The sequence below is a fragment of the Anolis carolinensis genome, chromosome 1, assembly GCF_035594765.1.
Source record: "Anolis carolinensis isolate JA03-04 chromosome 1, rAnoCar3.1.pri, whole genome shotgun sequence".
NCBI classification, from domain to species: domain Eukaryota; kingdom Metazoa; phylum Chordata; class Lepidosauria; order Squamata; family Dactyloidae; genus Anolis; species Anolis carolinensis.
In genome coordinates, this window is record NC_085841.1 from 42,095,899 (window position 1) to 42,122,346 (window position 26,448).

Consider the following 26,448-nt stretch of genomic DNA (forward strand, 5'->3'; position numbering starts at 1 on the left):
GACAGAGAGAGAACAGATAAATATAGAAAGGAGTTATCAGTATGATTCTACAAGGGAGAAATCCCAAACATTTAGCTCCCATATCATCGATTATCCAGAATAAAATCTGAAATGACATAACTTGCCCATATCGTACTTGGGTCTCCTGCATAGGGGATCGGTCACTTATATCAAGACAAAGACACAACTTGAACAAGGAGAGCAAAGTCAGGAAATTTATTTGTTTCATCACAAAAATCCATGCAGACAGAATTTGTAGGAGCTACTTTACATCTTTTGCAATGAAGACAGATGCTGATCATTTATTTAATTTCCCTACAGTGTTTTTAATCCTTTTTAGAACTCTTTCATGTCCCTTGTCATCCAACAGTCAAACTACCACTCCAATCAGCTTCTTGACCTATTTAAATATCATTTTATTGCCTTCATATTATTAGGTATATGCTTTTTGTTCTCAGATTTGGGCAGTTCTTCAGTTTTCTGGTGTACCTTGCTTGACATAGCTCACTAATCACACGGTGGACCTCTTGTCAAATTGTTTAATATTTTAATGTTTTTATTAAAGACTTCTTGGACATTACTATATTCACACAGGCACCCCCAAAGGGTTCTTAGAAGAGCGTACAATTAAATAAATTTAACCAATGTAAACAGAAAAAATTGTTTAGACAGTCTAAAAGAATATTAAACAATATGACAAATGAAAATAAGACAATATAAAACCAATTATAATGGGCAGATTGAGATCAAAAGTCATATTTGAATTGCCATTCCAGTACCAAACGAAAACGGCCAAATTCTTGAACAGCTTGGTCCTCTGTATTTCAATGACTTCTCTATATACATACCTACATGAATATTGAGGGGTGCTGGAGACATCATCCACTTTGACTATTAGTAGAAGCAATAGATTTGGAGTTAATTAAAGGGATATTCTAGTGCAAAACAGAACAGTTACTGTGCTGGCCAAAAATGGTCCTACTTGCTCACTTGTAAAAAACCACCCCTTCCCCTGCTTGGAGCAAGCATTGTGGTATGCACAAAACATTGACAGGATCTATTGTATAGTATAGCATACATCCCAACACTGGGCATGTCAACAAAAATAGCCATGTAGTAAGCTATCCTGCCCACACAGTAAGCTGTCCTGCTTACTCTACATTGTACACATGTAGTAAAACACAGCAACAGACTGGGTTTTCCTAGAATCTGCAGAGCAAGAAGCGAGTTTTGGAAAATAGCATCAAAGCCTAAAAGCAGTGCTTTCACTGCTCAAGGGGCCATACTGCACATGTCAGGATCAAAACAGCTACAAGGTGAGTATATTTTATTTTATGTCAATGTAAACAGAGCCTAGGTCATCCTTGTTCAAGGATAGCTATAACTGGCAGACCAGCCAAAACTGGCACCAAGGAATTTGGGCCATGCTGTTTACCTTGACCTCTGCTGATAGATGGATCTAGGAATATTCCCTGTCTGCACCCTTGCTTTTTAAGGAGAGTGTGTCCATGACATGTAACTCACTGTATTTCCTAAACATAGGAACTGTCAAACCACATTTCCTTCTTGACAGGATTCATCTTCAATTTATTGGACTTCATTCAGGCTATTGCAACATCCAAGGCTCTAAAAAGCATCAGCACATCTATGGCCAAATCCAACAAGATGTTTGGATAATTGTCATCATACTATCAATAGCAGTGAATCCTTAATAACATCACTCAACATTTAATGCTATCTGTAGCGAAATGCCTGGTTATAATGTAGAGTTCTGAATGTGTTTGTTGATGTTGGGACTTGACCTACCTTATAGGGCTGGTGTGTGAGCAGCCATTTTGTGGTTCTCTGGGAGCAGTAGCACAGAGAGAGGAGCTATTCTGCATAAGAGAAACCTGATTGATTGTATACAAACGAGCGGGTGCCAAGATTTGAAAGATGAGAGAGTTAAGGATGGCAGTTGAAGAAAAAAAGAAAAACCCAACCGTCAGTTAGTAAGTGAGGGAGTTAGCTGGAGAGTCATGACAGTTTGTTAGTAAGTAAGAGTCAGGTCGTTAATGAAAGGTCGTTAGAGAAGTAGTTAGAAGAATAAGTTAAAGAGAATCAAAAATCTGTATTTACATAGTAATATCGCATTCCTTTTTATGAAGAAAAAGATTGGAGGAGAGTTGTAATGAAACATTGTTTCTTAATCGCTAAGCATTTATACCTTTGTAACCATTACGCTTTTACCACAAGAATAAATAAACTATAAATAAACTAAGTTACTGTTACTTTTTAAATAAAGACTCTTTCTCAGTATCCTGAATATAATTCAAGAAATCGCAAAAGATGGAAGAAAGATTAAACAGTCATTTAATTCTTTGGTGGTATGTTCGCGTAAGCGGATAACCTGACCTCTTCCTGTCTGTTTTACATTTTTGATGAGATAAATAAGTAAAGGGACTCTTCTACTATGCAACAAATTGGAAGTGCCTCACATATTTGAATGTTGGCAGAGGTGGGATAGCCAACAAAAAACTCCCTTGCCTGAAGGTTTCTGCAGGAATCACTTAGGAGTGGGTGTGCGTCTCACTATCTTTGATAGATTTGTGGGTTAGATTCGAGCTGTGCTTTTATTACTCTGGTTTTAGGTACCTCCTGGTATTTATGGAAGATCTAATCACATTGACTTTCTGCTTCAACTTTTTATCACACCAATTCTCTTTCTGAAGTTTTGTCTTTTGAAATACAATGTGGCTTGCTTGATTTGGAAATTTCCCAACTTCCACTTTCATATATGTTATAATCATTATTTCCACTTGTCTCACACTCAAACTTCATTCAAGGTCTTCAGATGGACTTTGGATTAAATCTCCACCATCAGCTTGATGACCAACGTTTAGAATTGAGTGAGGAACCTATCAAAAAATAATTGCTCAGATTTAATCCTGAGCACAAACACAATATGATTGTGATATTGGCACTTCTCTGAACTTTACCTTATGGTTTGCAAATAAAATTGTGTGCACACATCCATTCATAGGAGAGTGAACTGCACCCCAAAATGCATATATTAAAAGAAAAGTGCACATAACTTCCTCCCTGCTATATTGGAAAAAAGTGCTTGCAAAAATGTAATGTAAGTGTAGACAAAAGTGCAAAAAAAAAAAAAATGTAAACTGAAAGACAATAAACAGTTGAAAAATTGAGAAATTGAAAATGCAACCTGGTGTAGCCAAAATTCACAAAACAGTGATACTTTTATCAGGCTTACCAAAATACACAAAGTGCATCATGCAACACTTTTGAAGCTTTACTGACTTCTTCATCAAGCAAAGGTGTTAAAAATTGTACAGGAGAAGTAGACTCAGATCTGACATTCATCCATTCTAGGGACTGGGACAATTAAATGGAGAATACAAGGGATGAGATTTGTTAAGTAATTAATCTATATACTGAAAAGACCATTTGATGGATTCAGTATGTAAAGATGACCATGCCATTCTCTCTGTTGTTATGGAAAATGGTGAGCCTGAAGAAGAGAGGTTCCTTTTTACATTGAGGCTATCCACATGAGCAAGAATGCTAATGCTTCAGCTTGCACGCTCACATGGAAAGCCTCCACGTGAGTGAGAACCTGTCTTTCCCACTCATTGCCTTCTGAGTGAGACAAACGATACTAGAAGAGGGTGGGGCTATATGCTCCTATGTTTGCATGTTAAATCCAATTGGGTAAAGTAATTCCTGAATAGGGCTTCAATCCAGTGTGGCTGTGAGCATTGTCAAGAGTGGTGTTCACCACCTGGTCTGTGTGCAAACAGGTTGTAAAGTAGTTTGGAACTCATCCAAAATAACCTAAAGGATATTTTAATTAGACTAATCAAATGTTCCTGTTTCTGTTCATCCAAACTTTTAGCACAGAGGAGATTACTAAACACAACCATAGTGCGGTAAACCATAAAGATGTAATTTGTACATCACCTGACCACCCTGGAACTACATCAGGTAGTCTTGTTCTTTATAGGTAATACCTGAAGAAGGCAATGTAGAAACAAAATACAAGAAGTCAAGATTTACAAGTGGCTGCCACATATGCTAGTCAAAGAACTACTGGATAAAATGTGCAAGAAAATAAATGCACATCAGAAGGATGACCAAAATGTGATGACGTTGTAGGTCAATGAAGGCTGAGAAACTGATCAGGACGACTTAATAGGCTTTTCCATTTCTCACCTTGTTTGACTCTGCATATTGTGTTTCCTTCCTGAGCAGAATTATCCATCCAAGGTCATGGTTGTCCTTCCACAGATTCCTACACTGATATCTTGCCATTTAAACAGTTTGTTTTGAAAAGAGTAACTTAAAAGTAGCTTCGTACTTTGGATTTTTAGAGCACTGAATCTGGTTTAGAAAATGAGGTGCAGTGGGGAAATGTATTGCAATGCATAAAAAGCTAATTTGTAAAATCCAGAGTGTAATAAGAAAGTCCTGTTGCAAAGGCAACAAGCTAGCTGAAGGCTACTTAGCCTAATAAGCTTAGCATCTTATTTGTGGTTGGCATCTGTTACGGCAGAAGCAAGATACACAAGTGCACTTAATCCACTAGTTCATTTGAAATGCAACAGAGCTTTTGCATTACTGGTTTATGTCCAAAGGGGAGACTGTTGAAGAGAAGATTATGCTGCATGCCTTTGTTAAGGAATATACTAAGAAAATTGGAATTGTATAACAGTCAATAAGTCAACTCTACAATTTTGGGACTCTTCATGATGAGAACTTCCACAGAAATGACAGCGCCCAACATCAGCTGAACGTGTAAGTTCCATTTCATTTCCCCATCTAAATTGATAAACTGGACATTTTTGGTAGTGCAGGAAGCTAGGAAGTGGGAGCAAAAATGGGCTGTACTCCTTCACGTAGCGATATTGCTAGCCATCATGCCAAACATGGTATCCTGCCAATTAATTCAGGAAGTGAACACTTCTCACTTTCATCACTGATCAAAAACTCCTCTTCCTACGACTTAGAAGATGTATGTGAGAAAAAGTCTAGAGTTAAAGATCACATTTTGGAAAATTCATCAGATGAGGACAGAAATACTAATTTCCAGTCCTCATTTGAGGATCCTTCACTACCAGACCTTGACCAAGAAGAGAAAGAAAAGGAAAGGATAGTTTCAGAGACAGAGGTAGCCATATCTGAATTGATAGATTCTGACAAACATATGGCAGAGGATATTAAGGTCAAAAGGCAAAACTCGTGTGCTTCTGGAGAAAAGGATTTTACCTTGGAGGAGAAAAATGAAAGCGGTGAAAAACCAAACTCAAAGAAAGTGAAAAAGCAAAAGAGCAACAGGCAAGGAAAACAAGGCCGTAATGGCAAAACTAAAGAAAAATCTAGTCTACCTGTAAGTGTGGCTGAGAAAAAGGTGGATTTCCCAGATCTTCTTGTTAAGGCTCATCAGAATGCTTATGGCTATCTGAATCCAAACCTTTCCAAATATGAGGTCATTTTGTGCATGGCCAACCAGGCCACTGAAACACAATTAATTGTGCAACAAATGGTAAGCTTCTTACTTTTTCGTTTTGATGAAATCAACCATCTCTTGGAGGAAATTGCCCAAGATGGAGAAAGTTTATTGAAAGAAGTGGGAGGGAACCTAGCTTGGCCAGCTAGTAAAGGGGACCCAAAAGAGCAACCAGATCTCTTGCAGCAGTTGCTACAGTACACAGTAAACAAAATGCAACTGTTAAATGGAACTGTGGCCTCCTTAACCTCTGATGCCCTAGAAGAGTCTTATAGCTTTTTCTTTAATGCTGGTTGCAATTTAGAAGAAAAACTGAAAGCCAAACATGGTTTTGATGAACGCTTGCTGAGGATGATAAAACTCCTTGAAGCATCTTCAGTTGGACCCTCTCATCCACACCCTGATGACATGACCCTTTATTCTGAAGACAGTGGAATAGGTATTGATAGCGAATCAGTCAAGGATTTGCACTTTGTTGATAAGCAGGGAATGCAGGCAAACTGTGACTCTTGTTCACATGTTCATCCATCTGTAAGTCAGACTAAGAAAACAGGAGAAAACCAGTGGCCACCCAATTCAGTATTTGCCACTACCAGGTCCCATGACTGTGCACTGGAAAGACAATTTAAAGATATATTTTACCCACCTGCCCTTGCCAAGAATGTGATCCCATCTTCAGGGGTAATGCCAGAAAATATAGTTAACCATCTCCAACATCAAAACATCATCAAACCTCCTCTTAGCTCTGTACATTGTGGCTTTCCTAATAAGGGTGACTGTTTTAAAGTGTGCAAATCACCCAATGCATCTTCCACAAACAGTGATGATAATACCTTGTCTGAAGAAGAAGGTGACAATATAGGCCTCTCTAAGCCGGGCCCGAATGCTTTCCCTAAAAGACGAGTATCTCTACCTGCAACAACAGATTATAAACAAAGGCTTTCTACCAAACGACTAGATAGCCCAGAGAATGAAGAGATTATACTCAAGATGAAAGATGCCATAAGTGAAAAGATCAAATTTGTCCCAGGCAAATCTGGAAAGAAGGAATGGATGGAAGATGAAAATGGAAAAGGACCACTAAGACCAAGAACATCAGCTGGGAGTCAGAAGTCTCACATTAAACAAAAAAGATCAAGGTCTGAGGAGTCTCTCAAAAGTCAAACTGAGGATCCAACCCTTCTGGAACTTCAAAGGACTCAAAAAGGACTCAACAAAAGGCTGGAGGTGTTTTACACACTTAATGGAAACAAAGAAGCACACCAGAAGCTGATATACCTGAACCTAAAAGAACCATCTGACTTGCAAGATTCTGAGCATGTTACTCATAGATCATCTACTAATAAATTGAAGGCATCTCTTGCCAAAAACTTCAGTATATTGCCAAATCAAGATAAGGTGCCTGTGTTTAGGCATGATCAAAATGCCATTATTCCATCACTTGATGAATGGAAATGTAAGAGAGATCAGATATCTAGGAAAGAGAATGAGGCTCCTGGGACACAGAAGTTAAATAGTGTCGGTTGTGCTCCACCTCGTAAATCTGTTAAAACATTAATCGAAACCTTCTGTCCTTCTGATAATCTTGGGAAACCTGCAAATTTAAGAACTTTGGGACCAATAAAATGCATCAGAAGGTTTGGACTTACAAGCATTACGCCTAATCTCCCTCTTCCTAGAGGGCTTGTGCCTTTAAATCACAAACACAGAGTTTCACCATTAGGAGATATAAATTGCCAAAACACCAGTCCAACAAACTGTATTTTTGGTACAACTGGTTCACCTGAACTTGCAAATGGAAGTGACACAAATGAAAATACCGATGATGATGATAATGATGATGATGATGATGATAATGATGATGATTATGATGATGGCAGTGATATGGAAAATTTGCCACCACCTCCTCCTGAAATGTTAGCAGACATCTCACCTCATTCAACAGGATATTCAGAAGATGGAGGGATAGTAAAAAGGTCTTCAAATGTTGTCAAGAAGACAGGCCAAAAAAATGAACATTCCAGCACTAAGAAAAGAACTCACATTTCTCCACGGATGAAAGCTTCTTTATGTCCTATTAACTTGTTACCAAGTAAGAATCTCAACAATCCCAATCTCATTACCAACAAAGCACCCAAAAGTGCTGAGGTGGATTCCGTGCCTAGAAAACATTTTGTGCGGTTGGAATCTACCTTTACATCTAGTTACTATCAAGAGACCCAATTAGCATCTGAAAAGGACAATGAAATGAAAGAAACTGCAGATCTATATAACCAATCATGTAAAATAATACCTCTTCATAACCTAGAAGAAATGTCAGAACAGAATGGAAATGATGCAGGAAATAAAGGATGCAGTGCATTTTCTGCTTTGGCTCAAAGGCGAACCTCTCCCGATTCACTCAGGAAAGGTGAGGAAACAACAGGTTTTTTTAGGCGAGTGTCACCTGCAAGAACATCACCTTCCTCACCCACTAGTGAGAAAAGGCTCCCGAGCCCACCACTCCCTCACAGACTCAATAGTCAGGCTTCTTCCCCTACTATTTCACGGCAGCCTAGTCCTCCAGCAAACCACAGGGTTTCAAGCCCTCCAGTCCAAAGGAAGCTGCCTTCACCACCAACCCAACAAAACCTTTCTAGCCCTCCAGTGCCACGCAAACAGCAGAGCCCCCCAACCCGACGGAAGGGATCCAGTTCTCCAGCTCACCGCAGAGAGGCAAGCTCACCTCCTTTCTCAGCTACACCTTCCCCACCTGCTTCTCCCTCTCGGTTACAGAAAGGATTACAAAACAATATTGACTCTGGTGATGAGCAGCAACTTGCTTCCCCAAAGATTGTCAGCAATGCACACTCTATATTTTGTCCAGCCTCATCCTCTTTATTTGAAGCCAAGCCAGTGTTGTCACCACAGGGCCTCACATCAGAGGCTGTTACAAACCATCCTAAAGTGTCAGCATTTCCACGGAGAAACAGCGCACAGCTCAGGCAATATGGGGACCTGCAGAGAAAATCAGCATTTGGTGCCACTATTCCCCAGCCTTTTGTTAAAAGGAGCTTCTCTGACCGGAGACCAGGATTCCCAGTTCCGATACCATCCTTTGCTGCACCTGGTGGTGAGCCTGTGCTTAGCCAAATAAGGTAAGAAATGTGCTTTTCAAAAGTTTTTTACTTTGTATTTAGATGCATCACCTGGTTTCAAGACAGAGGCTATTAACTACTTTGCCTATTGCACTGATACCTGCATCACAATAATATCTTGATCACGAGATTATAAAAGAAACACCAGCCCGCTCTATTCTCTCCACCATGGCTTCTGGCGTTTTTTAATGCCTGGGCAGGGAAGTGGCAGTGGCAGTGGCAGCTAGGGGCAGTTGGTCCCTTCCCCACATAATGACCTCAACATATCTATGGGTCATATCAAAATCCATAATTTTGGCCTTAAAACCTGCCTTTGACATATTCATGAGATAGAAGTATACATGACAATATATGGTATATGCTACTACTCCGATTTGTCCCCCCCCTCCCCCCCGAAGTAGTATTCCATATAACAGTGTGGTCCATCCCGCGGGCCACAGGTCGCATGCAGCCCACCAATTCATTTTTGTTGGCCCTTGCCCTTCTTACTGGAAAAATATTTTAATTATGTAATTAAATATTAATTATGCAATTCATTTTCTTTCTGGAATGTCTCTGGCTTTCACATTCCTATACTAAAGTTTGATTGGCCCTTGGGTAACTAAAGGTTGGACCACACTGTCATATAACATCGCTGATTAAGAATAAGTCCAGCATCAAGGCTTGATAAGTTGGCAAGAATGCTCTTGGTGACTTATGCTGATTTAATGCTCTGTTAAATTGTGTAATTCACAGTAGCAATAGAGAAAGTCAAAAAAAGTCATCTCCCTTGCCAAAGAAAGCTGTCCTACAGGCTCCCGAATAGCTCTGGAGCTGGTAGTATAGTTTCCTCTCTTCACAGAAAAGACTCCCTGTCATTACAGCACCTACCATTAGTTTATCCTGCCTCTAGACAGACAGACAGACAGCCATACCATCATGCTTATACCAACATACCAATATAGTGGCTAGTGGTTTCCCAACTGCTGTATATGTGGACCAGTTTGCTTTCTTCCACGTGGTTTTAAAGGTGAGTCAGCCATTGTGCAGGGTGTGAGAAATCCAGGATTCCTAATCCCTCCTCACCTATGAAGCTGCCTCATTTAGCAAGTATCCTGTTTGACAAAGTAATTCTGATGCTAGAACCCTATCTGAACTTCTTGAGGGAATAGTATGAAATACATATAACGATTCCATGATCCAAGATGGAAGAGGGGTGTAGCTATGGGTAGACAAAATGAAAATTCTGCCGCACTCCAAATGATTTTTTTCTTCAATCCCCAATTTGCTGGCAGAGCAGTAATTTAAAATTTCAGTCAAGCGTTTAGACATAGCCATATTAAGACTGGATCAATATGCAAAAGGCTACTGTAGCACCTTTGAGACTAATTGAAAGAACGAAGTTTGTAGCATAAGCTTTCATAGATGGAGTCTACTTCATCGGATGCATGGAATGAAGTTGCTAGGGACAGTCGTTTATACCCATGAATGAGCAGGCATGTGTGTGAAAAGTAATCGAAAGGCAAAACTTGTAGATATGGTGATGAAGTGACCAGTTCGGTTATAACTGATTGCTTTTGGAGGAGAGAGAGGAAAGATATTGCCTAACACCAAAATGAGTAAAAAGACAAATGAATGGTGGAGAGGTTCTGTGCAGTGTAGTGTAACACTAGCTGAGAACAAGGAAGGAGTTTTGATAAAATGTAGAAGAGCACCCCCAAGAGGCTGTGGTGTTAACTAGTGTTATAATATGTGTAGCGTGTCAGGAAATTTTTGTCACTGCCAATGGAATTTGTAGATATATCTGAAATCTGCTGGTTCTTCTTCCAATTTCCTTATGAGGAGTAGGTTTTGTTTTGTTTTTTGGCTCAAGGATTGCTGCTCTGCAGACCTGGAATATGGAATATCCCCCAATAACCATTGTTGAAACTGGACGTGCTACCTCATTACTCACGAGTTTTGCATTTCTATTACTATTCACACACACACACACACATCTTCTTATTCATGGGTAGAAATGTCTATCCAAAGCCACTTTGTGCATCTGATAACATAGGCTCAATCTCAGTCTCAAGTGTACTACAAGATAGATCCCCTTGAATTTAGAAATACAGTTTAAGTGCCCAGTGAAAACAGAAAAGCAAAGTTACAAAGGGTATACAGATTAGCAAATGTAATTAATCTATGGGTAAATTATTTTCAATAGCTCACTCTTTGCAATGTTAGAAATTTGAAGACTTCAAAAACTTCATGTGCAGATTTTATTTTGGAGGAGAGAATGCCTTCATTTTGACCCTTTTGCTACTTTTGATGGAAGTTTTGGTCACTTATCCAATAGATAAAAACTTTTTGGCCCAAATAAATTCATTTTATTACCACAGTCCTGCTGGTTAGCTTTATTTCTACTCCACTGTATTTTTATTAACCAACCATACATTGTTCAGCAAGCTGCTAGGATGCACAGCACCTTAGACTTTTGAAAATAAATAAAACCTTTCCAGTTGACCTCTAAAATGGTTTGGAAGAAGTTGCCCCCTTTTAACTGAGGAAGCAACACAATGGAAAGTTACTTTCATGACAAATGAATAATAATAATAATAATAATAATAATAATAATAATAATATGCTAAAGCCATTCATTCCAGAGAAATAGTAGGAGGCTGCTCTGGAAATCAACAGTGACATCTTACTATTACTTTCTTATGGATGGCTTCAACCTATCAGTATGTGCTTTCTGCTTAAAACCAATTTTCTAAGCTTAGCATTTACCCTCTCACATTTTGGTACAAAACATGTGTGAAATATCCATCACTTCCATGAGTTACTGGAATGATGAATGTTGAAAAGACTTCCACAAAGGCATGTGAAGGGTGAGAATGAGGGAACGACTTCCATTTCTAGATATTCTCTTAAGCCTTAAGGTATTCATGTCAGCATGTTGCAGTTGAAGTGGCTGTAAGACTGAGAGCCTTTTCACAAACAGCGCTCAGAGATGTTTTGTTCAAGTCAATATGAGATGATTATCTAAAAAACAATCTTAGAGATTGCAGTCAAGATCCTCCATCAAGGAGATGGAATGTGATCTTGCACTCATGAAGTTATGAGACAGTTATGCTTTAGTGAATCGTAACACTGTGTAATGGAATGTTCAAATGATGTGAACACTAATCCCCATTGGCAGCATGTGTTCATCTGTGCATCTGTATACTTGAACTGGTACCACCATGTGAGAAAGGAAACTCAGGCTGGATCTACAATGCCAAATCATGCAGTAGATCCAGCCTCTGCAGTATATGGTATTTATTTACCCTGTATTTCTCAGTGCTTTGCAGCATCTCTGCATCTCTTCCTTCTCTTTCCACCAAATGATGCTGGATACGATAACATCTATGGGATTTTTTTTCATGTCAGGAGCGACTTGAGAAACTGCAAGTCACTTCTGGTGTGAGAGAATTGGCCGTCTGCAAGGACGTTGCCCAGAGGACGCCCGGATGTTTTGATTTTTTTACCATCCTTTTGGGAGGCTTCTCCCATGTCCCTGTATGGAGTTGGAGCTGATACAGGGAGCTCATCAGCACTCTTCCTGGGTTGGGTTCGAACCAGCAACCTTCAGGTCAGCAACTCAACCTTCAAGTCATCATTCCTGCTGGCACAAGGGTTTAACCCACTGCGCCACTGGGGGCTCCTATCTATGGGATGATATCACTTCATTGGGAATTTCCTTTTAGGACAGTTATAATGCAATGGCATCATGAAATGCATTATTTTGTAAAGTTGATGGAGAAGAAACAAGACTGTATTGGCAGCCATACAGCGGGCCTTTGGCATTCGCTGAGGTTTCATTCCAGGACTCCTGGTGTATAACAAAAAGTGGATGCCCAGGTCTCATTATAGAGAATGACAGGAAAATGATGTCCCCTGTATGAAATAGCAAAATTAAGCTTTACTTTTTGGATTAAAAAAATATTTTCAAGCCATAGGTGGTTAAATTCGTAGATGCAGAATCTATGAATACAGGGGGACAGCTGTACTTGTAATATCTAGTTATATTCTGAGCTAGTTTGGTTGCAAGAGAGAAGAGAGAGAGAAAAAGCAGTTCACTCATTCTGGGAAGCCAGAGAGGGCATCAGAATCCTCTGATCTTAACCATGCTTTGTTCTATATTTGATTTCAACAAAGTCCTGTGCATATTGGATCCAGCTTTTCAGCATGTTAGCAAACAAGAAACTGAAGTAAAGCACATGGGGTTGTTATCCCAGAATAACTAGTTATGTAAACGGAGTTAATATCAGTTTTCTGTGAGACACTTGCTCACTCTTCCTCCCAACTGGTGTCCGTAAGAGAGAAATGTGTCACAACCTCAATTAGCATTCCAGTGTCTCTGGTAGTTTCTTAAGTCCCCAAGGGATGGGCTTTTGGTGTTTTAAGCTGTGTGAGCAGCACCATCTGGTCATGTAATACGAAGGGAGGGCTACATACTGAGTTATTTTGCTCTTCCGAGCCTGGCCTTTGGCTGGAAATCAACCCTGAGGGGCACTTTTCACAGCATGAATGCTCTGTTCGTACAAATCCCACTAATCTATAATAGGATTTGTGCATATGTAATAGGGAAAAAGTTAATTTTAGTCCATTGATGAATATCAGATTAAAGAACTTCCCATTGGGTAACAGCTGGGATAGAAGCTTAGAGGAAATATTCTTCAAATATTTCATGCAACTCAAGGCCATGGATTTGGTTTAGTGATATGGACCCAAGCAAAGTCTCATTTCTGAATCCTTCCAAAGCACAGATAGATTTGTATAGAATCAGCAAGGACTCTAAAATTGTTTTTTAAGAGGATCAACACTGGCAGACAAGTTGTTCTTAATTTTACTTGCTTGCAGGTACTCACTGAGGGGGGATTGCTTTCCCCATCCATTCTCATGCAAATATCTTTAAACGTGAAGGCTCTTACCAGCACAATGTGTACTTAGAAGTGTCTCCCCTCCCTTGAAAGGTCAGTGTGGCTTACTCCCAAGTACACGTAAGTTCACATAGAATAGATAACAGGCTTCCTTTCTTATTTTTAGCAGGGCTCAATAACAATAGTCATTTTAATATTTTAATACGTGCTGGTTTATTTAGTACAGTTCTGAGGCTCAACTACCATAAGAGTCTTGTTGGTCCAATTGTGCCTGCTCATTAAGTCTTGCCCCCTGCCCCATTTAAGCTGTCCCGAGTCCCTTCGTGGAGAGGGGCGGAATACAAGTAAATCTTCTTTCTTCTTCTTCTTCTTCTTCTTCTTCTTCTTCTTCTTCTTCTTCTTCTTCTTCTTCTTCTTCTTCTTCTTCTTCCTATTATTATTATTATTATTATTATTATTATTATTATTATTATTATTATTATTATTATTTAGATGTACTCAAACCTCCCTGACCTTCTTTTCTGGAGACCATGGGATTATGATCTCATTAGGATTTTCCCACATAGTATCATGATTATTCCACATGCTCAAGGCAGCAATCTTAAACCTACTTACATGGGGGCTTGATTCTGCATACACATGTAGAAGCTCACCTTGCTAAATGATACAATGATCAAGGAGGGGATAACAGTCTTCTAGATGTTGTTGGGCTATATCCCCCAACATTCCTCACCATTAGCTAGTCTGATAAATCTTTCTGGTAATAACAATAATAACACTTTATTAATATTCCGCTCTATCTCCCCAAGGGGAGTCAGGGTGGATCACAGTATAAATACATGGCAAACATTCAATGCCGTTTGGAGACAAGACAGAATAGAATAAGACAGACAGAAGGAGGTATGTAGTCTTGAAGTCCAGTTTTTGGGTGCCTTGAGGGTTGAGATTGCACTTAGATTCAGTCAGAGGGGGTGCTGTTGCTTCATGCTCTATGACAAAGAGCCATGGAGTAGTTATATTCCAACAACTTCTTGAGGACTGCATGATGCCAAGCCCTGTGCTAAATGTTCTCTAATGTTTTTAACTTAATGTTGCTTTTATACTATTGACTCTTGAGACCCATTCATACAACATTAAGTTAAACACATTAGCAAATATTTACTACTATTGTTCTGTTTTTAACTGCCATGTCAACATTCTATGGGATACTGGAGGAGCTCTCTGACTGAGAATTGTAAATGCCCTTCACTAAACTGCTAATCTCAAGATTCAGTTGGATGGAACCATGGCAGCTAAAGTGGAAGCTTGGCACTTTATTTATATAGTGTGAATGGGTCCCGAGCACCACATCTCCAAATTTATATAAATGTAGAATTCAGTTCACTTTCAGTTCTGGCATTGTAACCAAAAACAAATATCACCAGTATTTATTTATGTATTTTCTCTGATTTGCAAAACCTTGGTTGATAGAAGAGGGCATTCACATTTAAATACTGTACACTATGATTCTGCACAAGTCATTATTAGATGTGGAATTGTAAAGCAACACGATGTTCTTGATGGTGACAGAACATCTGAGAGTGTGTAGACAACATTTGAAATCCTGAAAGCCCACCAAAGTCAGGCAAGTTTTCCAGTAGACTTTATAATGTTGTGGCTTGTGGCCCTGCATAGTTTCCTGACATTTGGTATACCTGAGTTTATTATTTTTTAAAAAATCATCTAGATATGCAGAGACTTTTCAATACATCCTAATCTATGCAAATTTGCTTGTAGATTGGGATATACTGATTGATTTATAGATGATCCATATTAATAGAAAATGAATTCAAACAAAACAGTGGTGCTTGCCATCAAGGGTCCTAATCTGGGAGAGGAGGTGTGTCAACCTGTTCTGGATGGGGTTACATTCCCCCTGAAAATCTGTGTTCACAGCTTGGGAGTGCTCCTGGATCCATCTCTCCAAATGTCAGACCAGGTAGATGTGACAGTCAGGAATGCTTACGACCAGCTTTGGCTAATACATCAGCTGTGCCACTTTCTAGATTTGGGGGACCTAAAGATGGTAGTGCATGCACAGGTAACATCAAAGGTTGGACATCTGCAATGCGTTTTATATTGGGAGAGATCTGGGAGAGATCTGGCAACTACATGAACTATCAGAATTTAAAAACCTCTAAAGACCTATCTCTTCCAGCAAGCCTACCCAGTCAGTTTTAATCATGAATTATAAACTTGAGTCTTATGTTTAATCTTGTATTAGTTTAACAATAAATTATCTTTTTATTTTAAAAAACTGTCATGAGGGGTCTACTATTAATTGCTTGCCTCTTAGTTGCAGTTGTACTTTTCCTTTAAAATGTGAGTATTAAATGGTTGCCTTTAACGAGGTCTTTTTCCAACTGTGTATGATTTTGAATCAATGATTTGTGGAAACTCATATGTGAATTTGTATATAAAGTATATCCCTTACGGGGTGAAGCTCATTCGTAACTGGCTCTGATTTGGGGAGTTCTGCTTTCAGGGTGAACACTTCCTTCAGGGCTAAAGTCTTCCCATCCTTACTTCAGACTTGACACCAAAGTCTTCTTTTTGTGGTGCAAAAATTAGCTGATTTTTGAGGTTTGTGATAATAGTTCTTCACCCCTTTAGGGTTTTTTTTAATGAGCCTTTGAAGTGGTGTGAAAAAAAATGAAATTAAAAGCTGCATAGTTTTTTGCTTTGCACAGTAATAAACAATTTAGATTGTCCAAGTCTGCTGCTACTAATCTTTAATGGATTAACATGTTGCAATTATAATTTCATTGTTGAAAAAGTTACACTTCAGCAGTCTTTTTCTCTCTACAGCCTGGAAGATAGCTCCCAAAGAGGAGGGGAAGGTTTCCCAGATGGCAAATCATTTCCTCATTCTCAACTCTACATTGTGGGCCAAGGACTCCATAAAGACTGAATGGAGATGGCAAGCTTGAGTGGTGGAGTCTTCAGCCCAGGATTGACAATCTTTGTATATAGCCGTTCATATATAGAGGCCATGCCTCTTAATGGATATTGTTAGGAGCATTATGCTATCCTTTTTAGACTGCATTTGATCATTGGAAAGTTCTGAAATTCAGTTTGGGCAGTTCTCTACTCAAAAATATAAGACTATGTATGAACCAGGACCCAAAAGGCAATTCTGATTGTGTTGAACTGCAGAAAACTTGTGAACCACAAGAAAGTGTCACCAGAGTGAAATGTTGGGATATTCTTGAATGAATGATTCAATTTAAGCAAAAGAGGCAAAGGCAAGACAAATAAGCCCATATTCTAAGATAATATTGTCATTGGTTGCAGCAGTGTGTGTGTGTGTTAAAGCAGGACTGGGACTCTCATAGTCCCCTCAAAGTGTGGACTGTGTTCTTAATTTCAGGAATGACTTCTGTTTCCAAATGAAAGTGAGTAATACAGACATTTGTAGTATTGGAGCAGTAAACCCAGAGCAGATCTTGTGCCCAATATAATTAAGTTTGTAAATATTTGCTTATTTTATTCCTGTATGCTAATTATTTGCAACTATTCCCCACACACCTTGAGATGTTTTCTTAAAAAAATGTTGTGCAAAAAGATTTTTTTCTGCAGAAAAGCCCATTAGGATTCATGTATTTTTTCCCCAGTAAACACATTTCTGCTCAGAAAACACTACAATATTCTATCTTTGTCTTTTGGATACAAATGATTAAAGTTAAGTAATAGCTAAGTATATTATAACTGATCATGCAGTTTATTTGCACAGAGCTTTCAGCGGTCTTATTAACATGTATGGGAATGAGAATAAACAGCCAATGATAAATCATGTTAATGTATTGACACATATTAATTAATTATAATGCCTATTAAATATGACTCTTTTTGCAAAAAAAAAAAAAAATTCTCCCAGCGGATGAAATAAGTACCCTGTAAATTAATTGTTTTCATACCTCTGTAAAGTTTCATTCAGATTAGAGCAAATGTGTCACATAAAGGGAACTGTTTAGAAGCACTAAAATGTTTTTTTTAGAGTGGACTCAGAATACAGTGAAGCAAATACATCTGTTATCCTGTTCTTCTCTTCCATAATTAATTGTATTAACATTGAGATGATTGAGAATGATATGTTGAAGAAAGAACAGAAATCCTTTTCATTAAAATATATGACTTGTATGTATATTATTTGTTTATGATATATGGCTTACACGCAACATACCAGCTGGATAATACACACTCGGTGGTGATAATGAGTATGGCAAGCTAATATACTTGGAGGGCCATTGCAGAAGATTGATTTTACAAGTAATGAAAAACTGTAATGTGTAGGCATTGTAGTTTATTACTTGCCTGTTTTCAGAGAACGGTAATCAATATACACGTGGTTTCCCTTTTTTTGTTCCAATCTGTTTTATATGTTTGGAGCTTTTAAAAAATGTAATATTTAAAAGGTTGTTTTACACAGCTCTTTATATACATATTGTGAATACTGCTTTAATTTATTCCATTTTGGTATATTTCTGAATCCAAATCACTTTCTTGGTCTTTGGAATTACATTCATTTACTGTTTTTAATGCACTCTGAGAAATTTTGTGATTCAATAAACATGCTTTTCTATAAGATCACACTTTTAGACTGCATTTGTATTTGTTTAATTTTGAGCCATGAGATCAACAGAGCAGATAGGCTATTGATGTTAAAGATGTAAAATACATAGGCTGGAATTCACTATTGCGGTTACAGGTCTGTAACGTAGAATTATGCATTTATGTATTCACAATTGTGGCACTATTATCATAAAAGTCCCACAATCTTACTTTATCAAACAACTGCTGTGAACAGCAGAGCTTTGTTCTTATATCAACCAGGATGAAGCAACCTAATAGTTGCACATACACACAAACACACCAGTGATCTCTAATGCAAGGAGAAATTGTGAGAACCTGCTTTTGATTGCTGCACCAGAGAAAGTTGCAGGAAAAGAGTAGAAATGCTCTGCCCCAATCAACAGGAAAACAAGCATTTTTTGCTTGCAGCAGCAGCTGAACCATAAAGCAGAATTTGGAAGATCAAAAGAGGAGACCTCAGTTTGGTAAGTATACTTAGCAAATCTACTGTTAAGTAGATAGGAAATTTGTTAACTGGCTGAACTCAAAAGGTATTGGCCATTAGGAAGAATTTCTTGTTGGTTAGAGCTTTTTGGAGGTGGAATACCCTGCCTCAGAAGATGATGGAGTCTCCTTCTCTAGAGGTTTTAAGCAGAGGTTGGATGGCCATTTGTTGGGAGTGGCAACCAATGGGTCTTCTCCCAGTTTCCACCCAGACAGATAAAATAGTGGCAATGGTTGTGCTCATTTTAATTTCCGAGCAATAAACTATGCATTGTGTTTATGTGATTCTGCTATCTTTGCTGATCAGTTTTCTAATTACCTCTCAATAGGACAGGTGTCTGTTTATGAAATCTGTTTGTGCAGTTAAAGCAACCATTCTCCACAGTATACCTCAAGAGTTTATGTGATCAGCAGATGGCTAATTTGGGCAGTTCCTCTTCATTTAGTTTTACTAGTAGAAGCTTCAATTTCCACTTTGTAGTATTTTTAGACTAGGCAACGTAATAACTGAAACCTGGCACATCAGTCTGTTTTGAAATCTCTACAAGATTGTCTATAAAAATTAATCCAATGCAACCTTACAAAAAGGTGTAGGATACATTTCTTCAAATTGAATTCTTATGTGAAATCATACCTCCTGAACCAATACATGAACTGAAAAACATGGCACTATTATTCACACTTTTTAAAGTTCTGGGGTTTAGTTTTCCTTTTTATAATGTACACATTGTGAAGGAAGATACACACAAAAAATTGACAATATTATGTATTAAAATGGGTTACAATAGGTAAACCAGAATGGAAATATCCATGCATTAACATGAGCCCAAGAAGGAAAGGAAAACTTCCATGTGGACTTTTGGGAATATACTCACATTGCTGTGGAAACAATAACAACAGTTTTAATATTTGAGGGGAATGAGAACCTAAGTAGAACAAAAATAGACAGCTTTGCCCAACCCTAATCCTATAACTTTCTGGGGAGATGCTCATGTTAAGAATTTGTATCTCCTCACCGGGAAAACGTCAGCTGCATGAAACTCAATATACCAGTAATTCTTTGCTAATTTCCTTTTTAAAGGATGCAGTGATAATTTTAGCAGCTTCATTACTGATGCAAGAAAGTCTTAAAAATGCAGGTTTTTATTCTGCACAAAATTCACATATATTTTAAACACAATAATTAAGGTGAGGTTGGGTTTTTTGCATTTCTGTTCAGAAATATTATTTTATGAGCAGAAATGCTGTTTCCCACACAAAACTTATGTTTCCTATTGTAAAAAAAGGGATGCAATGTGTACAGAAGACATTTCGAACTGTCAAAATTCTCATCACATCAGCATTTTTCTTGTCAGTTTCCTGGCACTAAAAAACCCACAAATTTTCATATATATATATATATATATATATATATATATATATATATATATTCAGGTTTTCCTTTCATTGCTAGCAAAACAGACCAGCTAATCCTGCATCATCCTAGCATCCTAGTTTTCCATTTTTCTTTCCCTCATGACACTCAGTTTTTGTGGGCCATGGAGGCCAGTCCTCAATCCTCTTTGCTGAAGACAGGACTCATTCCTTCAGTTTCTTGAAGTTTGGGCTAAAACATTCATTACTCCACTGATATGGAGCCACGAGAGCCCACCCAATATTGCTTCAGTGGCAAATATGTTTGGGGAGTGTAATTTGTTTTCAAAGAGAATCATTGTTCCTGAATCCTTTTAAAAAATAATAAAAATAATTACAGTGAGAGCCTTTTTGTTAGTGTTTTATGTTTCCCATATCTGACCTGAATAGAAGATTCCACTTCACTTAAGAACACTGGTTTCAAACCTTCCTTACACCTGCTGAAATAGAGTGTCCCTATTTGAACAAGTGAAAGTTATAATTTGGGCACATTTAGTCTGGAGAAAAGAAGGTTAAGATGTAGCATGCTATCCATATTTAAATATTTGAAAACATGTCATATTGAGGAGGGAACAAGCCTATTTTCTGCTCCTCTAAAGACTAAGGCACGGACCAATGGATATAAACTAAAGGAAAAGAGATTCCACCTGAATATTAGGAAGAGTCTCCTGGTGGTAAGAACTGTTTGTATGTGGAATACGCTGCCTCTCAGTGTGGTGAAGTCATTTGCAGAAAACCACTATTTATTGATACTGGATACATACTAGGTTGAGCACCTTCAGTATCATACCTTACTTCAGTTGTGCCAATTTAACAATTTGCGATTCCACAATTGTACTTCTTTGCATCCTCCCAATCTCACCTTCAGCTGTTCAATTATATTATTTTTATTTTGAAGCAATTTCATAATTCAAATTTTGAAAAACAGAAAGGGTAAATATAACTAAAATATAGAGGAGGTGAATTCCAACTGGTAACATCACCTTATGGCTGGCATTCTGGCACAGAAGTGGAAAGGAACTCATTGCACCAAGGTAGGTAATATAAATGTGGCTGGATAGGGAGCTATTGCTGGGTAGGAGACAGACCAGTGTTGGGATGCGCACAGTATCATACAATAGGATTGCAATACCAGTTTCTCTGCCTTGTGCAGTAAAGTCAAAGTCTCAGGACTTTTGTCAGACAGCATTTATAACAGAGCATAAACATATATTTACAGCCTGCCACCCCAACCCATTGATAACATCAGCATTTGAAGCCAAAATGGAATAAATTCTGTTTCAGGACATTATTCCTGTCAACTTTTTTAAATGAAAAAAGCACATATACATGAGAGGTGAATTTATAAAGGGGTTAACAAATTATTTTCATTATTTCGAACAGGAGATCTCCCTTGGCTTCTGCTCCATATTAGAGTTTTAAAACCAAACTGAATGAAATTGCAGGCTTTAACCTGCTTACTGGGAACATAATGTCTGTGAAAGTTCACAAAGGTCTGACAAGGACTGTCCATTTTGCAAACTAAGTGAGGAAAGTTCTTTTTTTTAAATGTGTATGTACCTGAAGTCACAGGACAGAAAGAGTTCAGAAGGTTAATTTCATCCCTGGGTCTATGATGGATGTATAATTATGGCATTCTGGCTCCAAATGACATGAAATTTGCAGGCATTATACCATTCTCTGATAGAGTTCAGACCTGTCTAATTTAAGGGAGAGTTGGACAAAGGTTTCTTGTTCTCCAAGGCAATTAAAAAGCAGCAAAAACTTGCCAATTCCTTCCTGTTGCCACTGACACCTTCATCTTCTGCCATCTATAGCCAGACACCAGTATTTAGCTGCTTATTCATTAGAGACTAAAGTAATTAAGGGGATGGGAAAATAATGTAAAACCTAACCTGAAAAACCTTATGCACTTGTTAGACTTTCTCTGGATTTAGCAAAATCATCTGCTAGCATCTCTTTAACCAGACTGCGCACAGTGTTTGCAGAGCTCCTGTGATCAGAAATTCATAGGGCTTAAAACTTTGAGGTTTGGAACTAGAATGAAATAACACATGGAGGTTTAAGACTACCACCGTCCCCGATAGTATCACATGGAGTCCATTCAAAAAGCTACTAGAAAAGGTCCCATTATATGGCCATGGGGAGAAAGATAGGTCCATGAGAAATATATTCACACGATGCTCAACATGAAATCAAATCTTTCTTTACTAATTCTCAGTTATATTGCATGAGTAATACATAGGTATGTTGGTGATCAAGTAACACTATCTAAGTTGAGATATTCTTTGTCATAAAAACAATTTTTGGAAATAGCTGTTACAAGATGCTATGATGTCCAAAATCATGCAACATCTGTTGAAATGATTGGGTAGTCTGAAAGAATCCTCTGACAGCAAGCCCTAAAGTGTGTTAATTTTTCAGAATTTTAATAATTTGAAATCCCATGAAGTACAATGGGATTTCCTTCTGATTTAGACTTTGGACCTCATCCTATAAGGGAGGGAAAGCATCATGTAAAAGTGGTGCTTAGTCCCGCTGCATTAAAAAGCAAATCATATCATTTATCAGTACCCATCGCATGGTTTTTCTTGCCTTTTCTCCCTAAATTATCAATTTTCTGATTTATCACATGAGTGAGTGCAGACAGACCACATTTTCCCCCATGGGCTCTTCTGCTCTCCCTCCCAATGGTTTTTTTTTATGGATTGCTAACTCTAGTTTTTAAAAAGGGAAAGAAAAGGCAGGGAAAAATGCAAATTTGCAAGGTTAGAATCAAGCGAAACAAAGTCACGATGTCCTGAAGTAGTGCAATTTCTACTGAATATATTTAATTAAAAATACTGTTCAAGGATCAAGCAGATGGATTTGGGGAGTTTACCAAGGCATCACTGCTTTGTAGGATATGCCCCATAGAAACGTCCATTCCTCCACGTCACCAAATCGATTCAATGCAGGGAAATCTGAAAGATCCCATCCCACATGTTTTTCACTGTTTCCTCCTGTTTCCAAGCGATTCCTGAGCTCAGAAGGCAATTTCTCCCGTCTCCTGCCCCCTCCTTTTCTTTACACTTTCAAAACAGTTCCCTAACAAAGCATAACAGACAACAGGGGGACGTCTCCGTGTGTCGTGTGTTGGGCTCCATTATACTTGGTCTCTTTAATGTTTTAGAACTGTTTAGAAATGGGGTGGACAGGGAATGATTGTGTGGGATAACATCCATAAACCAAGAACTGCTGATGAAATTTTAAAATTGGGGTTTGTTTTGTTATTAGTGATGTACAGTTTGTTACGATATGTAATCAGTTAATGTGTGTGTATCAATTGTAAAATAAGATGGATGAAGCTGATTGGTTGAGCCATTGTAGAGCTGTTAAGCCTGGGAGTTTTTGATACTGTTGCAGTTTTGTTCAGGCTTTAGCTAAGCAGGTGCAGAGAAGCAGAGAGGGGTGGGTGGGGAAGGAGAGGAGTTTGAAATGTGCTCTTGCTTCATGAGCCTCTGGAAGGAATTTATCCACAAGGACAAAGAAAAGACTATTTTTAAGTCTCTCATAAAAGGACATTATGTGAGTTAGTGCAACTGAGCACATTGTACATATGTTGTTCTGGGTTCAAGAAGAATAAACCACTTGTTCGATAACTGATTTGGTAAGTCAGACCAGTTGTTTTTTTCCAATTATAGTCCCGTGTTTACGCCTCTTCCAGCACCTTGAAGGTGACGACAATTTGGACAATCCACCCCCTCCTGGTGATTTCGACATAATTCGCACTTTGGCCCAGGTTTCTCCTGATTTTATCTAGATTTTACCTTTTGTCCTTATATGTGAATTTTTATGACTGGTTTTTATTGTTTTTAATCTGTTTTATGGTGTTATTTTATTGTTGTTGACTGGGCTTGGCCCTGTGTAAGCCGCCCCGAGTCCCTTCGGGGAGATGGGGCGGGGTATAAGAATAAAATTATATTAAATTATTATATTATATTGTTCTTTATTGTTCACCTGTGTGGCACATACTTTCTTTCTCTGGCAAGAAAGTGCGTGGACTGCACATTTTGATTTTTCATTCTGTCACACAGTTGTATATGCAAAACTGTATTTCTTCTTCCTTCTCATTCATATGCATCTTTTTATCATTATCCATAAATTTGTAAAGTAATGAAAAAAAGTTTCACAACAATTTACTTACATATATTTATACATTTCAAGGGCAGGAGATCCTTCTTGCTTAAACTTCTCTGAGACAAGGCAGTGCAAACTGTGGAAAATACAGACACGCACATGCACCATTTGGACTAGTGAAAAATCAAATGCTGGCAAATTCTGAAGTGGATTTTGCAAGCATTTCTAATCTGAAGCATGTCAGATTGGGTTGACATTTATCTGAAGCTTTGCATCAGGGTCTAAATTAGTTTGGAGGAGTCTCACAATTCAAGTAAATTATTGTTAGTATTACCATTATCATCATCATGTTATTAATTTACAACCCATTTTTTCTCAGGATTGAGACCCAAAGGAGCTTAAACACCAGCTGTGCTTCATAGCAAATACTGAATATTTGGGACTCAGTCTGAACATCTTCTAGCTGTCTTGTGCAAGCTAGCCGCAAAGAAACAAAGCAAATACAAATGGTAGACAGAGGGGGTGGGAGAAATTAATACAATCATATTTGATTTAATCAATTTTAATTTTAATTTCTGTTTATAAAATCCAAATTAAAACAAGCACCTCCTTTTAAGGCTGCATTATCATTATTTTTCCTCATTTATATTCCTTTCCCTATTTTTCCTTTCTATAGAGATTTTAAGATCAGCAACGCTCTTTAAATCACTCATTCGTTATAATGCCTCAAATGAACAGATCCTCTCCTTCTCTTTAGCTCTTCCTAAATATGTTCTTTCTATTTTTAAAATGAGGGTATACCCCTAAATTTTACCCTCAATTTATCACAAGCTATGGCAAAATTCATAATTCTGCCTGCCTTCGGCTTATACATGAGGTTGATTTATACATGTGTAATAATAATATAGACAGTAAATGGGTATACAGATATCTCCCTAAAATTTCCTCTTGCTGGATTACTGTCAAAGAATTAATACCATTCAATGATATTGTATAGTTGTATCACAAAAGGAGGATTTTTCTCTCCTCTGTCTTCTCTGAAATATGTTTTTGAACACACCTAGTTCCAAGTGCACTACTGCTGCTAGAATGATCTCACACAAAGGGCTGGACCTGGACTGTGTTTGGCAGATCACTTGACAGGGCTAACTGGTTAAGATTTATGCACAGCCAGGACCTCATCAGGGTGCGTAAAGTACAGTGAAGTTGCTTCTTCTCCTCTCATCGCATTTCACTACCTTGCAGTAAAGATCAAGTGGTGTCAGTTTTCCAGCCAGGAGTTACTTTCAGCACAGCCTCAAAGCAAAGACTTCATGCAGTTTTTAATCTGAAGTGCATTACCTGAACAATATCTGTGCTAGCTGTAAGGTGATATGATTAAATAAATATAAAAAAACAAGACAACATTAAATTTCTGTGCTCAGACTCTGCATGAGACCAATGTTTTGCTCCCTAACTTCATCTGTAGTACAACATACAGTAGAGTCTCACTTATCCAACATAAACGGGCCAGCAGAACGTTGGATAAGTGAATATGTTGGATAATAAGGAGATATTAAGAAAAAGCCTATTAAAAATCAAAATAGGTTATGATTTTACAAATTAAGCACCAAAACATCATGTTATACAACAAATTTGACAGAAAAAGTAGTTCATTACACATTAATGCTATGTAGTAATTACTGTATTTACGAATTTAGCACCAAAATATCACGATATATTGAAAACATTGACTACAAAAATGCGTTGGATAATCCAGAACGTTGGATAAGTGAGACTCTACTGTACATAAAATAGGGAGGGAGGAAAGGTGGTTATGGTGTCTGAACTACATCACTGACAAGTTGCGCAACTGTGTTACTGAAATTGTTATGATGCACAACAGGAACCACCCAGGATGTCATGTGCAATAAGAGCTCCCATTGCTCATCAGGACATATTGCACATCACAACTGTTGTGCAACAGCCACAATGCTGGCCCTGCTTGAACACTGTTTCCTACTGTATGGCTATGCCTTTGTTCCTCTCCTGAGAATACAAATGTTGTGCGATGGAGGAATACAGCTTTGTGTGTATAGGTGACACCAAGTCATTTATCAACTGTAACAACCCCATTAATATCATAGGGTTTCCTTAGGCAAGGAATGGTTTGGGCCGATTATTCCTTTGAAATGTAACCAGCAGCACCTAATATGCATTGGCAGTCTCCCATCCAACAGCTAATCAAAACTGGACCTGCTTAGCTTCCAAGATCCAACAGGTATTCAGATCCACC

The 26,448-nt window shown here is 38.1% G+C and overlaps 1 protein-coding gene across 1 annotated transcript; it reads left to right on the forward strand.

The window, feature by feature from the left end:
- Positions 1-4,380: 4,380 nt before the first annotated feature.
- On the forward strand, positions 4,381-18,372 carry pcare (photoreceptor cilium actin regulator). Its single transcript, XM_062973190.1, has 2 exons — positions 4,381-8,643; positions 16,374-18,372. The coding sequence occupies exons 1-2, from the start codon at positions 4,877-4,879 to the stop codon at positions 16,474-16,476; spliced, it is 3,870 nt and encodes a 1,289-aa protein (XP_062829260.1). The 5' UTR covers positions 4,381-4,876; the 3' UTR covers positions 16,477-18,372.
- The last annotated feature ends 8,076 nt before the right edge of the window (positions 18,373-26,448 follow it).

Coding starts and splice junctions, on each gene's coding strand:
- pcare (XM_062973190.1), top strand. CDS start 4,877: ATGGGCTGTACTCCTTCACGTAGCGATATTGCTAGCCATCATGCCAAA. Junction 8,644..16,373: donor CCTGTGCTTAGCCAAATAAG/GTAAGAAATGTG, acceptor TTCTCTCTACAG/CCTGGAAGATAGCTCCCAAA.